General features: G+C 41.4%; 1 protein-coding gene across 1 annotated transcript in view; it reads left to right on the top strand.

The window, feature by feature from the left end:
• The first annotated feature begins 3,445 nt into the window (after positions 1-3,445).
• The window catches only part of f5 (coagulation factor V), a 119,118-nt gene continuing 101,568 nt past the window's right edge, over positions 3,446-20,995 (top strand). The window contains exons 1-4 of the mRNA XM_078559700.1: positions 3,446-3,666; positions 3,904-3,995; positions 4,161-4,283; positions 20,319-20,528. Of these exons, the coding sequence (XP_078415826.1) occupies positions 3,539-3,666; positions 3,904-3,995; positions 4,161-4,283; positions 20,319-20,528 (553 nt within the window). The 5' untranslated portion in view covers positions 3,446-3,538. The remainder of the gene's footprint in view (positions 3,667-3,903; positions 3,996-4,160; positions 4,284-20,318; positions 20,529-20,995) is intronic.

The following is a 20,995-nucleotide window of genomic DNA, read 5'->3' as shown; positions in this document are numbered from 1 at the left end:
CGCAAATGTTGCCAGACCTGCTGAGTTTTTCCAGGTATTTTTGTTTTTGTTTTATGACCTCTTCCCCTTTGTTTTCGTGTCTCTTTGATATAGAGCTAGCTTATTTTAGCCTTTTTGATAGCTATTTGTACCTGTCCATTAGCTTTCATGACTTATATATGAACATCCAAATTTCTTTGTCCCTCGAAAGTTTCTAGTTTCTTATGATTTGGAAAATACTGCGTTGTCTTTCTTAGCTCCAAACTGAATGAGCTTGCATTCTCCCATATTGAATTCCATTTGCCTGTTTTGCCTACTCGCTTAAATCTGCCTATCTCCCTTTTTAACATCCTGCTTCTGTCTGCAATACTTACTGTACCTTACTGTCATCTACAAACGTTGACATGCAACTCTATTTCTTCATCCAAATCACTGATAAACACAAGGAAAAGCTGAGATCTCAATGCAGGGAACATCACTTATCACTTTCTATCTTCTACCTCCCAACCTATTTACAACGCATATCATAAAGTTGCTTTCAATTCATTCATTTTTTCTAATCTCTTGTGCAGAATCTTATCAAGTGCTTTCTGGAAGCCCATATAGATAACCTCTATAGAGATTTCCTAATTTCCTTTTCCTAATTTTATTAGCTCAAATTTGTCCAAGTGCTCAGATACCCTGTCCCTAATGAAATATCCTAGTAACTTCTCCACAACTGATGTTCGTTCCAGTTCCTCTCTTCCACACTTGTTAAATAATGGAGAGACATTAGCAATTCTCCACTCCAACATCACAGTTACCAAATCAAGAGAGCTCTGGAAGGTTATTACCACTGCATCTGCAATTTCCTCCCCTTTAAATACCCTGAGATGGAAATAACCAGGTCCTGGAGATTTACCTATCTTAAGTCTCATTATATTCTCCATTAGCATTATTTGCTTATATTAAAAACAATAGGTTAATTTTCTTGATTTATTTTTAGTTTGCCTTGTATTGCTGGTATTGTATGCTTTTCCTTCACCGTGAAGACATACAAAGTATTTATTTAACAAACCTGCCACTTCCTTCTTGTCAATTACCATATCATCTGCTAACTAGCTAGAATTAATTATTCACCCCACACTGACTTCTCTGTCCTCTGAAGCTCAACATAATCTTGAGGGACAGCAACTTATCTTTTGATTAGATATTTTACAGCCTTCTGGAGTCCACATTGAATTTAACAATTTAGTGTCATAACCTCTGCCCTCATTTTTTTTTTCAGATGCAGCAGCTGTCGGCAATGATTCTGCTTTTCCCATTTACACTTTAGACCCATCTTTTCTTTCCTTAACATCTCCAATACAAAAGCAAAATACTGTGGATGCTAGAAATTTGAAATAAAAACCCTGGTCCACTCCTCAATCACCCCCAACACATTTTCCCCTTCCCACAGCACCTTCCCATACAAGTGGAGGTGGTGTAACACCTGCCCTTTTATCTCTTCAGTCCTCACTATCCAAGGCCCCAAACATTCCTTCCAGGTGAAGCAGTGAATTATGTGCACTTCTTTCAATCTAACGCACTGTAGTTGCTGCTCAAAATGTGGTTTCCTATATACTGGGGAGATCAAATGCAGATTGGGTGACTGCAGAACACCTACATTCAGTCTACTAACCTGATCCCGAGCTTCTGGTCACTTATCATTTAATTCTCTGCCTTGCTCCCATGTTGACCTTTCTGTCCTCAGCCTCCTGCAGTGTTCCAGTGAAGGTCAATGCAAGCTCAAGGAATAGCACCTCAGCTTCCGATTAAGCACTTTTCAGCCTTCTGCACTCAACATTGAGTTCAACAATTTCAGACAGTAGCCTCTGCACTCATGTTGTTTTCTATTTCTTTGCTGGTTTTGGTTATATTCTCCCGTTTATCACTTTTTTAGCTTTTGGATAGCAGTTGTTTATCATTCTGCCATTTGCACCTCCTCTAGACATATCTTTTGTTTCTTTACCTGTTGCATTACCACTCCATTTGGCCTTTCACCACTAATTCTTTTGCCATTCAACTTCTTCTACCTTCTACCCTATCACAGACATTCCCTTTTGCTCTTTTTCTCACCCTCCTCCCTTTCATTTGCTTAAAACCTATTACATCCCTAACTTTTCCCAGTTCTGCAGAAATGCATCGACCTGAAATGTTAACTCTGTTCCTCTCTCCAAAGGTGCTGCAGGACCTTCTCCGTAATTCAAACCTTTTTGATTTTATTCCATTACCATCTCATTTTTGCCTTCTACCATCTCTTTTGTCATTCCATCCACCCAATAGCAGACCTTCCCTTTCATTCCCCCCAACGCCCCTTCCCTGCCTCTGAACTTTGCTTAAAATCATTTATATCTTTGCATTTCAGATGAAAGGTCAGAGACCTGAGACCTGTTTCTGTCTCCAGATTAATAGCATCGGCAGTATTTTGTTTTGGGGCTGAGGCTGAGGCTGAGGCTGGGGCGGGGGGAAGGTGGGGAATGTTTTCAACTGAAGTTTTACATTTTAAAAAATAACCGTAAAACTTTTGTAAAGCCTGTCAAGTGGAGAGAGACAGACCGACAAACTCAGTTGAATTTACATTTACAAGCCAGAAGAATTTATGGCCAAAAATGTAACTCCCGAGCTCCCACAAAGCACATATCTGAAGCTGTGCTCCGCCAATTTGTGATATTCCATCCAATCACATCTATAGATAGCTGATCATGGGCTGAGCTTCCACACTTTGATACACACTTCTGATGTGTACTGGCAGCAAAATGTTTGCCCTTATTTGCACAGCTGCAGTGGGTGAGTTAAACATTAATTGTTCTTGAATGAAAAATGCCTGAAACATGTGATTTAAGTTTTTTCCGTAATCTAAATAGGTAAACAATGTTGTTTCATCCAAATAAATATGCTGTCCTGTTAACTGCTTGGCGAGTCCAACTTTCCCAGGGACAAGACAAAGGAAAAGAGGATAAAAGCAAAATGCAGCGGGTGCTTGAAATCTGAAACAAAAACAGAAAACGCTGGGAAACACTCAGCGGGTCCGTCAACATTTGTGGAGAGAGAAACTGAGTTAACGTGAGGTCCATAACCTTTCATCCAATCTGGATAAAGGAAAGTTAGCTCATTTAAAATTACAGTTGAACTTGTAATTTATCAAACGTGTTTCTGACAACCGCACCTGAGATGTCTTGGCATTTTTTTTAATGCGGGGGGGAGGTTCGCCCTGTTTTTGCACCATTTCTCCGCGGTTTGTACAGATGCTGCACCGAATCAGAAGGTCCCAGGCGGGAACTCAGCTCCTTCACAAGAGCGGTATCCCACGCAGTGGGTGACTCACCGGGCCAGTGTTTACCTAGAGGCTTGTGACGGGGTTTGTGCAGGTTGATGGCACGATATATCATTGAACGTTCCTCTACGGATGGATGGATAGATCGAATCTAACCCCCCCCCCCAGGTCACCAGGGCCGGACAGCGCACGTCACATCCCAAATAAAACCGGGCAAGTTCGCGGACTTTGTAGAGAGGCATTTACAAGACACCGATTAAAAGCATGAATCACTGCTGCACTCTCCTGCTCTTCACTTCATGTGTAATAGGTGGCGGATTGACGGCGGTCAGGCTGCACCATTTGGCTTCTGTTGAAATCGAATGGGTTTATTTCAGGCATGGAGGAGAAAGGTACAAACCCACTTTTAAACAGCTGATTCTAGTGACGCGGATTTTTAAAATAATCCGTTTCTTTTCAGCCTCTATCAAAATGTGATTTTTTTTTGGAAAACTTGTCAAAACGTATAAACCAGCAGTTTGAATTCACCCACCCCACCCCAAACATTAACGCGTCAGTGTTTGTAGTGTTAATTAATTATTCGGCCCTTTTAAGATTACACTAATATTTCTGAAATGGTGTACTTTCAGTTCGTCTGCAACGGACACCTATTATAAGGTCGTATACAAGGAGTATCATGACCCCGATTTTACCATAGAAAAGGCTGGCCCAGACTGGAGAGGTAACTCATTTTCATATAAAACCAAATCTAATACGGAACAACCAAGCGACGTTCGAGTTAAACCAACTGTGTTATTATTTTCCATGGTTGGTGAGAAGACGTTGATATTTTGGCTATGATTTGCTGTTGCAATCTTTCATTTTACTTTGTGGGGAATTGTTACAGGTCTCCTGGGTCCCACTCTGCGAGCAGAAGTAGGAGATACTTTAAAAATCCATTTCAAGAATAAGGCTGCTTATCCTTTCAACATTCGTCCACAAGGAATCCTGAAGGGACAATCAGCTGACGGTAAGATTAGATTCAGTTCTTGTGCAATAGGCCGAAGTGTACAGGGCAATCAGACCCCACTCCGAGTTTATCACTGGCGACAAAGCACTGCTTTATTTTTCAAAAGATTGAATTTAATGGACTTTATTTATAGATTTCATTGTGAGGAATCTGCCCTCCCAAGCTATTGTGTTAGGATCATTGATAGAAAAACCGGAATTTGAAGGCTAATATTTTTGTGTGCACCTAGCTCTTTTGGAACATGAAGCCAAGTGTAAGTTGATAGTGGTGCAGTCATCTCTCAAAACGTCGATGTCTTTAATTTTCTCCCCTCCCATGCTTCCTGTCAACACCAACCACCCACCCCCCAACGTGAGTCCCTGATTTTTTTTTAATATGCTATTAACTGGAGTTACGGAATGGTGACGAGGCTTACAAATAGAGATAATGACACAATGGTCACTAGATCCATCTTATATTACTTACCAGCTTTACCATTTGGAAATAAAAATGTGTGAACACAGTCCAGAGGTCAGTGGATTTATCACATGCCAGAAAAGTGTTATCTGCCCTTCAGGGAAGACAGCTGGAAGGACCACACTAGAATGGCATATTAGAGTCAGGTTCTTGTACTCTCTATCCAGCAGCTGTCCAGGAGATCTCGAAGGCTGCCACTTACCTCAATAATACCCTACATTTGGTTTGGTTTCTACTGGACATATTTACTGGAAGGCACCTTTGTTCCCACACCTCTCGGATATAGCCAAATGTAACTTTGATTTTAGTGAGATGCATACCAAAAGCAGGGATGATATCTGATATCCCTTGCCTGGCGCTTGGAAGGACCCATCAATCAAAGGCTCCTTTTAGTGATCTAAATGATGTATCCTCACAACCCCTCCCCACTTCATAAGTAACTAGGAACATAAGAACAGGCAACAAAAGAAGGGAATTCATACATCTATGGTTGAATAGCCTTCTGGTACTTCCTGCTCGGGCTATGGTGTGAAAAATGGCTTCTTTGGTGAGGAATCAAAGGCCATGTGGCATCTTTCAATGAGGCTTCAAGAGACAAGAAAGGCAATTGTGGGAAAGAAAAAGATAAAAATAAGCAGATTTTAAAATTTCCAAGACATGTTCAGATAAATTAATTCCCTTTTCTGTTTCGCTGTGTATCACGACTTATGCTCAATTGAAACAGTAAAGCTTTTGTAACTTTTCAAGTCGACATGATGTATATGTGTTGCCAATTAATTATAAAGCTAAGAATACCAAAGTCCACACATAGGGTAGCCAGTTATGTTGAACCATGAACCTGTAAACACTGCCAGGAGAATTGTGCAATTTGTGTATAATTGCCTTTATTCTATTTAAATACACATTTTAAATGCAATGAAACTTTCTGATTCCCAATAGAACTCATTTGCAGAAACAAAAACAAAGATGGCAGGTAACTCTGTCAGGTAGAATCATTTTCAAATATACTAATCCCTTTCTGCAATACAATATCTGCTTTTTTAAATTTTATTGAGTTTCACAAATAATAATGAAAGTGAACTTTTTTTTTCCCCCTTTTCTTTTGGAAAATCTAGCCCATCATTGTTGGGGTGAACATCAGCAAAACCCTGGCTCACAAAAAACAATTTGTGCTAATCAGTGCTTTGGGCCTCTGTGCTTTGATTTTGGTTGGTGGCTTTGATAGGTGTACCAGCACAGCTTTCAACATTTCAGTCTGTGACAATGTAAGGTTGTCACTATTGGGAAAAAATATCCCAGCAGGATGCTTCATTATGCTACTGCCAGGAATTTTAGCTCAGGAATCCTCATCAGTGTAACTTTCCTCCCAATCCTCCCCATTATCAATGGTTTCAACTTTTCCTTGGACTGCTTGCATTTCTTTTGAGAAGCAAAATGACTCTGATACAGCTGACCTCAGTTAGGCAATTAGTGGAAATATACACTTGTAATTTCAGTGGGTGTTCTCCTGACCTCCCATCATAATTTTGGTGGAACTCCACAAGAAGCAGTTTAACTTGATATTATCCCAGGGTTTTCACTGATCTTCCACCAAGGATACAGCAGATAATCTAGAAACCCCTGCATAAGTTAGGAAGGAAATTAAAAAGCAGAACCTCAAGAGCAGTAATCTCAGGATTACTCCCAGTGTCACGTGCTAGCGAACACAAGAGTAGGAAGATCGAGTAGTTCAACACGTGACTGGAGAAATGGAATAAGAGGGAGAGCTTTAGATTTCTGAGGCATTGGGACTGGTTCTGGGTAGGTGGGACCTGTGCAAGAAGGATGGGTTACACCTTAACAGGACTGGGACTAATGTCCTCGTGGGGAAGTTTGCTAGTGCCAGTGGGGAGGGTTTAAACTAGATTGGCAGGGGGAATGGGATCCTGGAGGGAAGTTCAGAGTGCAGAGGAGATAAACTAGCAGTGGGAAGTAGTGAAGTATCAACTGATAATGAGGATATATCAGAGAGTAGTATCAAGGTAGATGGAAAACTTGGAGAGTTTGATAGAATTAGAGTAGACAACAGTAAGTCTTTAGATGGGGTCGGAATAAGTGGGAAAGTAAAAAAGCCTAAATCAGGGCTAATGTGCATGTATGCCAATGCATGTGTGGTTAATAAGATTGGTGAACTGCAGGCACAGATTGACAAATGGAATTATAATATTATTGCTATAACAGAGACCTGGCTCAAAGAAGGGCAGGACTGGGTGTTAAATATTCCTGGGTACAAGGTGTTTAGGAGGGACAGGAAAGGAAGAAAAGGGAGGGAAGAGTAGCAATATTGGTATTTCAGTACAGGAAAGAGAGGATGCCCCAGAGGGGTCAAGGTCTGAATCTCTCTGGCTAGAGGTAAGGAATGGGAAAGGTGCAATATCATTGTTTTAGTTTATAGAGCACCAACAAGTGGAAGGGAGAAACAAATTTGCAAAGAAATTAGAGAGGTGCGAGAGTAATCATAATGGGGGATTTCAGTTATCTAAATATAGACTGGGATAGGAATAGCACAAAAGGACAAGAGGGGCGAGAGTTCCTGGGATGTGTTCAAGATAATTTTCTACGGCAGAGTGTTTCCAGTCCAACGAGAGGACATGCACTTTTGGACCTGGTTTTGGGGAATGAGTTCACCCAAGTGGATCAAATATTAGTGGGAGAGTCTCTGGGGGACAGTAACCATTGTATCATAAGGTTTAGGTTAACCATGGAAAAGGACAGAGAACAATCCAGAGCAGGGATAATTAATTGGGGGAAAGCCAACTTCGATGGGATACGAATGCATCTAAGTCGAGTGAGTTGGAATTAAATGTTGGCAGAAAAAACAGTGGCTGAATAATGGGCCACCTTCAAAGAAAAAGTATTGCAGGCACAGTCAAGGTATATTCCCTTGAAGGGGAAAGGTAGGATAAATTAATCCATAGCGCCATGGATGACGAGAGAGATAGAGGTGAAGATGAAAAGGAAGAAGTGTGCGTACAACAGATCTCAGGTAGAAAATACAGTGGAGAATCAGGCTGAATACAGAAGGACCAGAGGGGTGAAGAAAATAGTAAGGAAAGCAAGAAGAGAGCATGAAGAGAAGCTGGCAGTGAACATAAAAGGGAATCCCAAGATTTTCTATAAGCATGTAAATAATAAAATGGCGGTAAAAGAAAGAGTAGTGCCAATTAGGGACAAAAAAAGGGGTCTCGCACATGGAGGCTGGAGAAATAGCGTAGGTGTTGAACGAGTTCTTTGCAACTGTCTTTACAAAGAAAGAACTTGCTACCCAGGCCAAGGTAAGAGAGGAGGTAACTGGTACCCTAGAAAACTTTACAATCGAGAGGAAGGAGGTGTTGGAAAGGTTATCTTTACTTAAAATAAATAAGATACCAGGATCGGATGAGATGCATCCAAGGGTTTTGAGGAAGTGAGAGTGGAAATTGCAGAGGCACAGTGATAATCTTCCAGTCTTCCTTAGACAGAGGGGAGGTGCCAGAGGACTGGAGAATTGCGAATGTTACACCCTTGTTCAAAAAGGGGTGCAAGGATAAAGCTGGCAACTACAGGCCAGTCAGTTTGGCCTCAGTGGCAGGGAAACTTCTGGAAACTATAGTATGGGATAAAATCAATAATCACTTAGACAAGTGCAGGATAATTAAGTAAAGCCAGCATGGATTCATCAAGGGAGAATCATGTTTAACTGACTTGCTAGAGTTTTTTGAGGAGGTAACAGAGAAGGTAGCTAAAGAAAACACTGTTGATGTGGTGTATATGGATTTCCAAAAGGCATTTGATACAGTACCACACAACAGACTTGTGAGCAAAATTCAAGCTCATGGAGTAAAAGGGAAAGAAGGCACTTGGATAAGAAATTGGCTGAGTGGCAGGAAACAGAGGGTAGTGATAAATGGTTGTTTTCCAGATTGGAGGAAGGTTTGTAGTGGAGTTCTTCAGGGGTCAGCGTTGGGACCCTTGCTCTTCCTGATATATATTAATCACCTAGACTGTGGTGTGCAGGACATGATTTCAAAATTTGCAGATGATATGAAGATTGGAAATGTTGTCAACTGTGATGGGGATAGTCTTGAACTTCAAATGGTCATAGACATGTTGGTGGATTGAGCAGACAAGTGGCAGATGAAGTTCAATACAGAGAAGTGTGAGGTGATTTGTTTTGGCAGGAAAGATATGGTGAGACAGTATAAAATAAAGGGAGAGCCTCTAGAGGTGCAGGAGCAGAGGTGTACATGTACATAGGGCATTAAAGATGGCAGGGCATGTTGAGAGAGCAGTTAATAAAACATATAAGGCTGTAACCTCCGACTAGCGTCTGAAAATGCTGGCCCGCAGAAATGAGAAGAAATAAATATGTACTTACCAGGTCTTGAAAATTGCATGATTACTTCCATTCACCGGAGCTGCTGGGGGCCTGCATTGAAAGAATTCTCGCAGGACCTAGTGAAGTGTCGATCCAGCGAATTCAAGAAGGCCACGCCCCCTTTTTTTACAGCACTTGCTGCGGTCAAGCAGGTAAGTTTAAAGGGCCAGGAAAATTGACAGGCCAGGGAGAAGGTAAGTGGCTAAGATAAGTAGATAGGATTTGTGGGTTGGGGGTGTGTGGGGGTGGTCTGGGGGCCTGAGGCCTTCTGCACTGTAAAGAAATTGTGATACTGTGATAGAAATTCTAACCCGTACACGTTTGTAAGATCAATTACAAGGCACCAGTTGCGCAGAATTTGCCCTGACTCCCATTTCATTAATCATATTTTCATTCAGAACACAACATTTTCTCAATATCTCTCATTTCAGCAACATAACTTTATGTAAGTATTACGGGTTTTGACTGATGAGATTTTCACGTCTGTTGCACCAGCGAGTTTGCAACCCTGCGTGAAATGCAATCCTGGACTAATACCGGATTTAGAAATTTGGTCCAGTCATGTCTGATCAAGTTAGTTAATCCGATTGTGTTAATCCAAGTTTAGAAGCAAATTAGTTAATGATGAAGTCTGAGTTTCAGTATTGCTGATTTGTAAAGATTTGCAGCAAAGGGGTGAACAAACAAATTCCACTCAAAGGACACAAGGTTTCACCACTCTCCCTTCCTCCCCCATTGTGATCCTAACTGGTACTTTTAGGCATGGGTTTGAATCCATTGCACAGTAGGTAATACTGACCAATTTAATATTGTATGAATGTTATTCATTTATTTGTACACATTCAGTCATAAAATCTGTTGGATATTTTCATGTACTAAACACAGCACAGATGGCAGAACCCAGCCAATGCTAAAATTATTATAGGTTCATCAACCCATCATCCAAGCAATCATCAGCTACTTCATCATTGGCCTTCCCTCTATCATAAGGTCAGAAGTGGCGATGTTCGCTGATGATTGCACACTGTCCAGTTCTGTTCACAACTCCTCAGATAATGAGATAGTCTGTGTCTCCATACAGCAAAACCTGGATAGCATTCAGGTTTGGGCTGATAAGTAGCATGTAACATTAGTGTTACACAGTGCCAGGCAATGACCATTTCCAAAAAGAGAGAGTCTAACCACCTTCCATGATGTTCAGCAGCATTACCCTCAGATTTCTCCACTATCAACAGCTGAGGGGTCACCATTGACCAGAAGCTTAACTGGACCAGCCACATAAAAACTGAGACTACAAGAGCAAGTGAGAGGCTGGATACTCTGCAGCATTTAACTCACATCATGACTCCTCAGATCCTTTCTACCATCTACAACACACAAATCAGGAGTGTGATGGAAGACTTATCCATTTGCCTGGGTGAGTGTAATTCCAGCAATACTGAAGAAACTCAACACCATCCAGGACAAAAGAAGTCTGCATAAATGGCACCCCATCCACCATCTTAAATATTCACTCTTGACACCACCAGCATATCACGGAAGCCCCGTGTGCCAACTACAAGATGCACTGCAGCAACTCACTAAGATTTCGACAACAGCATGTCCCAAACTACAAAGTCTACTCCCTAGAAGGACAAGGGCAGCAGGCACATGGGGGCACTCTCCCAGAACCACTCTCTCCGCACCTCCATCCCAAGCCCACCCCAAACAACCCCCCCCCTCAACCAACAGATTATTCTCCGGTTCATATTCCATCCTGATTAGGAAATATATCGTCATTACTTCATCGCCATTGGGTCAAATTCCTGGAATTCCCTCCCCTTTAGCCTTGTGGATATACCGGCATCACATGGACTCCAGCCATTCAAGATGTCAGCTCACCACTTTACGATCCCAGCTGAGGTTACCCCTGGACAAGCCTGATCCCATACTGGAACTCAACTTGATAGATCCTAACTTTTAATTGTTTGTTTAGATATGTGGAGAGTGGCTACTGAACAGAGGCACAGGGGTCAGCTGATGAAATTTTAACAAAAGAATAAAACATTTATTCAACAAGAAAAGATGAACTATATTACAATACTCCTTCACCCATAACTATACATTTACAGATGTATACAGATTTGTAAGGATAACACAAGTAACAAAAGCTATCTTATACTCTAATGTACACAGTAATACACAGTCCATGTAAACCTATGGTCAGACACACCACACTCTGGAACCACCTCAAACAGATGCTATGGATCTCTCCTCAACTTTCCCCAGATGCTTGTCACACCATGAGCCAACCAGTCTCACTGAATTTCGTCCTTCACACAAGGGTTTCCAATCTCCACTCTCCAAGACCTCGCCTTGGAATATTCTCCCAACCAACGCTTTCTCTCAGATGCCTTCCGCAAGTGTCCACCTCCAGGGTTTCAAACTCTGCTGATATTCCTCTTCCTTGGGTCATCACATGCATTCAAGTTGTCTTCTACATACTCTGTCTCTCTGACTTAGCCGTCAACAGTACGCCGCTGCTTTTCCTGCCCATAGCAAAGAGTTACAGATTTTCAGTTGTTTCCTTGGACCTTCTTGCCTCTTGCAAGCTGTTCTCGCTTTAAATCTGCTGTCTGCAGCTTTTGTCTCTTTAAATCTGAAGCTTGGAGCCTTTCTCTCTGCCCCTCACTCTTAACTTCACTTAACAAGACATTTTCCAGGGCACCTGTCATTCCCTTGACCAGAAGGTCTTCTTTGGACTTTCCCCTCTTCCACTCCCCTGGATTTTTGGGTATTTTCTTTATCTTGGGACTGGCTATCTGTCCCCTTTGCTCCAGTCTGTCCTGGCAGCAACTTTCAAAACCAACTGCACTCAAACAGCTTCCAAAACAACTGCTGTTTCTCCTCTTCTATGTGTGTCTATGTGAGGGACCTGCCTCTCTGGGCTCCCTGTTGCTAGGCAACAGTCCAATCCTTCTACCCTTATATGTTCACCTCTTTAGGAGTTGTAAACTCTTCATTAGAAATGCAAGCACCTTTTCAAAGTGAGACTAAAACTTCATTTGACCTTTCCTAACACACATACTGAAATACAAATCAAACTTGAACTTTAAAGCTAAAACTCATTCCGAAAACCCACAAATACCAATATAACTTACTTAAACTATCTCTATTTACTAACATAACCACCGCCAGCAATTAGGGATAAGCAATAGATGTTGACCTTGCCAATGGTCATATTATGCTTCATTTTTTTATGGGATTCATTCATGGGATCAGGTCATTGCATTCCTTTTAGACTTTTTAGCAGCTTGGTACAACTGAATGGCTTGCTAGGAGTGGCAGTTAAGAGTCAACCACATTGCTGCAAGTCTGGAGTCACATGTAGGCCATTCAAGTTTCCTTCCCAAAAGGCATTTGCGAACCAGATGGGTTTTTACAACAATGGTTTCATGGCCATCATTCAACTTTTAATTCCAGATTTTTATTGTATTCAAATTTCACCATCTGGTGTGGTGGGACTTGAACCAGAATCCCCAGGGTATTACCCTGGATCTACTGGGTTACTAGTCCAGTGACAATACCACTACACCCCCGCCACCTTTTCAATAGTGCAAGACCCATATCTGCTTTAAGGAATTTAGAGCTGACCAGTTGCCTTCACCACATTACCCTCTAGCCAGGGAAAATGGAGCATTTGTCTTACTACCTTCGGGTACAATTAATTAAAATCTTTCCAAGACCCTGTCTGCCTTCTCAGGTGGATGTAAAAGATCCCATGATGCTATTTCGAAGAATATCAGGGGCGTTATCCCTCGTGCCCTGGGCAATATTTAACCCCCATCGATATCACACAAAAAGGATTATCTGGTCATTATCACATTGCTGTTTTGGGGAGTTTGCTGTGGCTGCTACATTCCCTACATTACAACTGTGACTACACTTCAAAAGTACTTAATTGGCTGTGAAGCACTTTGAAACATCCGATGGTCGTGAAAGGTGCTATACAAATGCAAATCTGTCTTTTTTATCTGAAGCAGATAACTTTTTAACATTGACAAGATGTTTAATATTAGTGTTAAAGTGTGTTTTCTCCAAAAATTGATACAAAGTTGACTCTCTGCTAACAACCAGTAAATATATTGGGAACTTCTCGAACTTTAATTCAGAGCAATTATACTCTGAAGCTGAAATTTGCGAGACTGTCTTTTTCATCAGGTCTTGCACATTGTGCCTAAATTTAAATTACAATTAACCAGAAGCTGAACTGGAGCAGCCAGATAAATACTGTGGCTACAAGAGCAGGTTGGAGCCTAGGAATTCTGAGGCAAGTAACTCACTTATTAATTCCACAAAGCCTGCTCACCTCTACAAGGCACAAGTCAGGAGTGTGATGGAATACTCTGCACTTGCCTGGATGAGTGCAGCTGCAACAACACTCAAGAAACTTGACACTATCTAGGACAAGGCAGCTGGCTTGATCAACGCCCCATTTGCCAACTTAAACTTTCACTTCTTCCACCACTGATGCACAGTGCGGCAGTGTGTACTATGTCACGACTGGGTGAGATGGGACAAATGGGCTCCCTTTTATTCAGCCTCCACAACTGGCTGCAATTTTTTTTCACACCGCCCAGGTGTGAAATTCCATGCAACATGTCAGGGCAGGTCTGCAGTGCAATTCATATAGGAACTTTCCAGAAAAGTGCTCAACTTACAATACCAGACATCAGGGACTGGTAGCAGCCATCTTTTGTCAGTGTCTTTTCTTGTATCTTTAAAAAACACAGGACCTCTTTAAACAGTTCAATATGTTTCGTAAGCTGGTGAAGTTATAAATGGACCTCACTTAATCACAATTTCCTGTCGTCGGGACAACTATAAACAAGATGCACTGCAGCAAGTCACTAAGACTCCTTTGGCAGCACCTTCCAAACCCACAGCCTCTACCACCTAGAAGGAAAAGGGCATTAGATGTATGTAAAGACCACCACCTTCAAGTCCTCCTCCAAGCCTCACATTGTCCTGACTTGGAACTATATCGCTGTTCCTTCAATATCATAGGATCAAAATCCTAGAACTCCCTTCCTAACAATACTGTGGCTATACCTACACCAGACTGACTGCAGTGGTTCAAGAAGATGGCTCACCACCACCTAGGCATTTAGGGATGGGCAACAAATGCTGGTGTTGCCAGCGATGCCCATTTCCCAAGAAAAACAACTTGACACGAGTTGACACATCAAATTATAACGCTGAAAACTCAGTGCAGAGACACAAATTTAAAATATGTTGCTTATCTGCAGTGGTAGTTTTTAAATTTTCTATCAGTATATTTATGTTAAACAAATCCACTAGTATTTGAAATCATCATGTAGCTACAGATATCATGTTGTTTCCTGGTAAATGTACAGATTTTCAGTGCAGTTGTTGTCTCCATGTATTACCATATTTAATTAATCTGTTGGTAGCACTGTGTTTGCAGATGTCCTGTGTCAATAACTCGGAAGGGTAAATCACTTTTATATTCATAGCTTTCTTAATGTTTAACATAACTGTATGTGTTAGAAATGGGGCATGTCAGCAAGAATCAATACATTTACCAAACTCTTAATTATTAATGACAAGATTTTTTTTGAACTTCTGCGGCATGTTGTCCACATAGATCTTCTGTGTAACTTCTGTTGAAAATATAAAGGTGCAGATATTGTGTGCAAATAATAGGTTTTGTCTCAGCAGCATGGGAAACTGGTACTTATGGAAAATCTGATGGCCCATTCTCTGATCATATGGGAACACTGCCAAATTGTTTAAACTGAGCTGCCTTGGTAAACAGGCCATTGATAACTGGCCTTACAGATTTCAAACATCAGTCTGGGAATGAAGAGGAGTAAGTCTCCCTATCAAACTGAAAGTCTATAGTGCAATAGCCCTGCCCACTCTACTCTACACATGAGACTTGGACTATGTATCAGCAACAGAAGCTCAACCAATTTCACTTGAGCTACTTTTGGAAGCTTCTGAAGATCAGATGGCAGGACACTGAGGTGCTCACCTGAGCTGGCATTCTAAGCATCCACACCATATTGAGACAGTCACAGCTGAGTTGGGCTGGTCATGTAGCCAAAATGCCTGACACTTGCTTACCAAAGCAGGTCTTCTATGGAGAGCTTGTGTCTGGGGTGCTCTCTCATGGCGGCCAAAGGAGGTGCTACAAGGGTACTCTGAAGTCTTGATATTGACTTTGAATCCTGAGAGAAGCTCATCCAGGGTCATTGCATCTGGCACAACAAAATAAAAAATAGGCGTGCGGCCTCCTTAGAAAGGAAGAACATACCAGAGGCAGGGATAAAACAGAAGGAGAGAAAATCCCAAGCCAGCAACTTGTCCAAAACTCAGTTGTCTGTGGTTCCCTATCCTGTTTGCAGCAGAATCTTCCATGCGGAGGTCGGCCTTAGCAGTCACCTGCATGCCCATTGGAACTCAAACTAGCACCCAAGATAATGAACACGGTCATCTTCGCTTTGAAGGAAGAACAAGAAAAAAGGCTTTCTAGAGAAATGTACAGTGAGCTGATTGATCTGGTAAAAAGGCCTCTGTAGTTCGCTGGAATTAGCAAATGGCATATAAATTAAGAGCTGCGTTTGCTTTCTCTGCAGCAGTCAGAGCTGCCCATATTGTGGATCTTGGTTCTAGACCTGGCTACAACAGAGCTCCTCTAGCTTCATGTCTGAAGTGTAGGTTTCTGAGACACAGCCCTCAATATTAACCCCCAACACCCCCCAACCAACACCACCCCTAGACAGACAAGAGAGGTGAGGGAGAGTTAAATTAAGGATGGGCAAGGTGTTGGATATCAGTTAGACACTTAACAAATTTAAATCAATTTCTCAAAATGCAGTGCTTCCTAGTAAATATCGGGGTCACAGCTTCTGTGAATAGACCTGAGAGTGCACTTTCTGCAGATATCCTCCTGGACGGGTACTATCATGATTCTTTGGCTCTCTTCTGAAGGTGCCTGATTACTCTGGTTTCCCTTGCTCATCTTCCTCTGTGTATGCTCTCTCTGACTCACACTGTAATCTGTACATCTGTAATATGACCTCAGAATGCATGCACCCTGGTTCATTTCTGATCTCGATTAATTAAATCTTTTTTATCTGCTTACCATAAGAATAAAACCTTATGAAAGGAATCTTTTGAACAATATTGTAAAATTGTTTTTTTTTCCAATTACTAGAGGCTGTTGACTTTGCAGACCATTGTGATACCTCCTTTGGAACTTGTTTGCAAACTAAACTAACCTTTGGAATGGTTGAGAAATGCTTCCCCGCTAACTGTTCTTAATTGAAATGTCTACCAAACTTAAGCCTCTCAGTTTCTGATTTTCCTGTTTGATTAACACAGCATGTAGTTTTCATTAGACTTCATGAGTACTGTATTCAGCAATTCTAATTTGGGTCATGACCAACAAGGTAAGGTCTAAAATGCACATTCTTGAATGTGGGACCGGGAGGAGCAGGGGCAATTGCCGACACTGCCTCCCCTATCCCCTCAAAAGCCACCGCTACCTCTTGATGTGATTTAACATCACATCAGTCTAATCTTGAATCTTTCTTTACCAGAGAGCTGCCTGCTATTGTCCCAGCTCACTACCTTGATGGAATTGAGCCCCTGGGTCCAATATCAGATGTATCTTGGAGCTCATCCTTTAGGTGCTGGGGTAGATCCCTGCATCCTCCATTGGCTCAAAAATGGGCATGTACAAATTTCCAGATGATGATGTCTTTTTGTTATATTGGCTGATCAACCACCAGAGATAATTTAGCTTTTGTTTTGCCAAATGTTCAGCTTGCATTGCTGTCATAGTATTACTAAGAAAATAACTTGTTGCTGGTAGAACACTTGATAACATAGTGAGTGGTTTCAGTCAGTGATTGATTCATGCAAACCAGGTCAATGCTGGGTTTATGCTGAGTTAGCTAATCTTATGTGAGCAACAGCTGGCCTCAGTATACTTGAGTTAGGGAGAGGAAAGTCAGTCAGGGCTCTGATTGGTGATTACTATCCCAACCATCTGCTGGAAGTACTTATGTGTGAATGGTGGATGAGCAATATTGGGCAGTTAAGGGCCTACTGATAGTCACTATCAAGGTACTTGCATACAACTACTTAGGGGGAGGTATTGAAGGGCACTGCTCTAATTATGCCCTCTTGCCCATCTCCAATTTTCACCTCCCACCAGGGATGCCATGCCTTCAGCTGCATAGCTCTAAGCTCTGGAACTCCCTTCCTAATCTTCTCCGCCTCTCACTTCTCCTTTAAAGACACCCCTTAAAGTCTACCTCTTTATCCAACTTTTGGTCACCACCCCTAATGTCTGCTTATGTGGTTTACTTGAGTTTTGTTTGATTATGTTCCTGTGAAGTACACTTGAAAGTTTTAATATATTAAAAGCACTGTCTATTGTTATTGTGATACTATGTCCTAGGACAGAGTCAATGTTTTCAGGATAGGAGAGGCTGAGGAAAAAGATGTTAGATATTCATTAAATTAATATCTTTATTGATGAAATCATTACCTAATGGTGCTTCATCGTGTATTATAAACTTAACATTGTGTCAGCCATTAGAGACAAGATCATTGCTTTTGAACTGAATTTGAAAAAATATTCAATAGATAGAATAGTACATCTTCCTTTTTTAAATAAAGGTTTGAGATACCATCCTAGATTCTCAAAGCAGGGACAAGCTCAATTGATACTTGAGCAGTGTCAGAAGAGCACCTAAAATGGGAGCAAAATCAGATTCAGCTGCGGGATGCACAGCCTGGCCTGTCTGGTATCTTTCTGTTGTTCATTCTTCCTCCAAACACAAATACAAGGGGATTTCCACTGGAAAACTCATGGTGTTACTTGACTGTGGTTGGGGCAATATAGCACTGACCCAACTGTGGCTATAAAATTACCTTAATGGATAAATAAGAACAAGAAGAAACACGGTTAAAAAGGTGTGAAGCCTCCTATCAGTCTAAAGACAGGGCTCATTGAAAGCATATCTTTCAATAGCTAAATCCCTAGTAATCCTGGACGTCCAAATTACACAGTTGGGTGGATTATTCAGCAATAACCTGGCAGCAACATCAGCAGTATGTCATGTGAAGCTCATTTACATATTGAAGCTGTCGAGCTGGAAACTGGTGACTGAAGGAAATGCCACCAGAAAATTGGATGCAACATACAAGCAGATAGCTGTCATAACAGATGCTGACCTTAATTGATAGTCCGTTTCATTCAATTTACCCTTTTTTTTAGTGAAGCTGAGTGGAAAATCTAAATTGTTAAGTTTAAGAATGTAAGTGATAGTTTTCAAATTACAGTATCATACGAGCCAGGACTGTTGTGTATGTGCACAACAATATACACTCATGCACATTTATATAGGAAAAGCTGTGCATGGACTCGTCAGCAGAGATATAGTTTGTAAGTACATCTTCATGCCCACCCCATTGACCTTACCATCTCACATGGTCTTGCTAGTCCCATTGTATCAATCACAGATAAAGCCATCTCTGACCACTGCTTTGTATCACTCTCCACCCACATCCTCCTTCCACATCCCAACCCTTCTGTATTCATTCCTGGAAAAAACAATCCCCAATTCACTTTCAACTCCGCTTTCAAAATACCAGCTGTCTAGCCTTTGGCCCTCGGCTCACCACAACATTCTGTAGCTACTGATTTGCTCAAACACACCCTCCCCTCCATCTTTGATTCTCTAGTCCTCGATAAAACCATTAATCTCTCTCACTCCAGCCACTCCTCCTGGTATGGCCCTCATCTTCACTCCCTGAAGTTCAAGGTCTGCAGACTTGAAGGGATTTGGTGGACAACTGGTTTAGCAACCCTGCCATCAGATCTGGCTATCAGGTCCTGCTCTCGGTTACTAAAGCTGCTCACTATTCCAGGATCATCCTGGAATACAAAGATAGTCCTGGCCTCTTTACTGTAGTGCAAACTGAATCTGAAACCCCTCTCTCCACCTTCCAAAACTAAGTGTGAGGAGAACATAGACTTCATTGTCACTAAGATTGAGACCATCCGATTAGCTGCCTCTACCTTGTCGCTCCCTTCCACTTTTCCCACTTGGCCAAACTTCCTCTAAAGTTCCCGCCTGCTCTAGTCCTAGACCTGAACTCATACCTTTCTCTCATTTTTTTCCTGCCTCCCCTCATGTCCTCTCTAAGCTCATCGTGAGATCTCCCCCCAACCACAGCACTTCCTGGTCCCTATGTTATCCAATATTGTTAATAGTGTTCTCTCTTCAGGTGTTGCACCTCTCTTTTTTAAAATTGCCATCATTATCTATGTCCTCCAAAAGTCAACCCTCGACCTCACTTCACCATCTTTGCAAATTTGTCCCATTTCCAACCTCCCTTACCTCTTCAAAGTCCTTGACTGAATGTGTTGCCGCCTCCCAAATTCATGCCCATCTTTCCTGAAACTCCATTTTTAAATCCCTCCAATCAGGTTTCTGCCCCTGCCACAGTACCAAAACAGTTCATATCAAGGGCAAAAATGACATCCTATGTGATTGTGACAAAGGTACACTTTCCCTCCGAGATATCTGCGCTTATCTAATTCTGGCCTCTTGAGCATCCCCAATTTTAATCGTTGTACCATTGGTGGCTGTGCCTTCAGTTACCCATGCCCTAAGCTTTGGAATTCCCTCCCTAAACCTCTCTACCTCACTTTCTTTCTTTAATACACTTGTTAAAACCTTTTGGCTGATCTAATATCCCCTTATGTGGCTTAGTGTCATATTTTGCTTCATAATGCTCCTGTGAAGTGCCTTGGGATGTTTTATTCAGTTAAAGGTGTGATATGAATATATTGTTATATGTATAGAATGTCCATTAACTAGATAATGGATATAATGTAATAGCAGGTGTTAAATTTAAAGACAATATTTTGATTATTCACGAATTTCCCTACATTGTGTTGGCTGAGAACTAAAACTGAAAAAGTGGGGGAATCACACCCAGCTCGCTCTGCTCCATGGTGTCTCAAAAAAATCTGCCACTTTCCAAATGTAACCATTTAATGTGATTTTTAAATACCTTTCAAAATGCTTACATCAAATTCTATCATAATCATTTTTGCAGCAGAGGAAGCATTAACATTGATTTTTGATTTTGTTTAGGATTCTTCCATGAAAACAGATTATTATTTAAAGACAGAATAGATCCTATTGTACCTTCCCAAGAATATACCTATACATGGAAGATCACAGAAGAAATGGGACCAACAATATTTGATCCTCAGTGCCTTACCTACATCTATTCTTCTGATATTGATGTAGTGAAAGATTTCCACACAGGGTTGATTGGAACTCTACTCATCTGTAAACCTGGTAATTCATTTCTTTTCCTCTTATTGTACTTCTGTTGGACCTTGAACCCCTTTGGTATGCATCCCTGGATCTATGCTATCCTGTCAGTTTGATGGACAGGACAGTTCAGTTTGCTAGTCCTCTGATTACTTAACAGTCATTATTCCCAACACAGGTTACTTGGGAACTCCAAGAGGGAATACCAGCTGAGGTGTCTGACATGCCTGTGGCTCTTGTGCTTAAAAGTCTTTTAACAACAACAAATTGTAAACATGCTACAGTGCTTTACAGAGGCACAAAGGAAAGGAAATAGATAGCAAGAGGAGGAGATATTGGGGGAAATGATGAAAAACTTAGAGAGGTGATTTATTTTTATACCAGTCTTAAACAAGGTGAGGAGGGAAGCATATTATAGAGCATGAAGCATTGGTGGCTGAAGGAAATCAATAGATGGGGAGAGGGAAGATGAACAAGACACAAAAACCAGA

The sequence above is a fragment of the Cetorhinus maximus genome, chromosome 16 (genome assembly GCF_964194155.1).
Source record: "Cetorhinus maximus chromosome 16, sCetMax3.hap1.1, whole genome shotgun sequence".
NCBI lineage: Eukaryota > Metazoa > Chordata > Chondrichthyes > Lamniformes > Cetorhinidae > Cetorhinus > Cetorhinus maximus.
The sequence above is the reverse complement of the archived record's forward strand: the minus strand, read 5'-3'. Positions and strand labels throughout refer to the sequence as shown.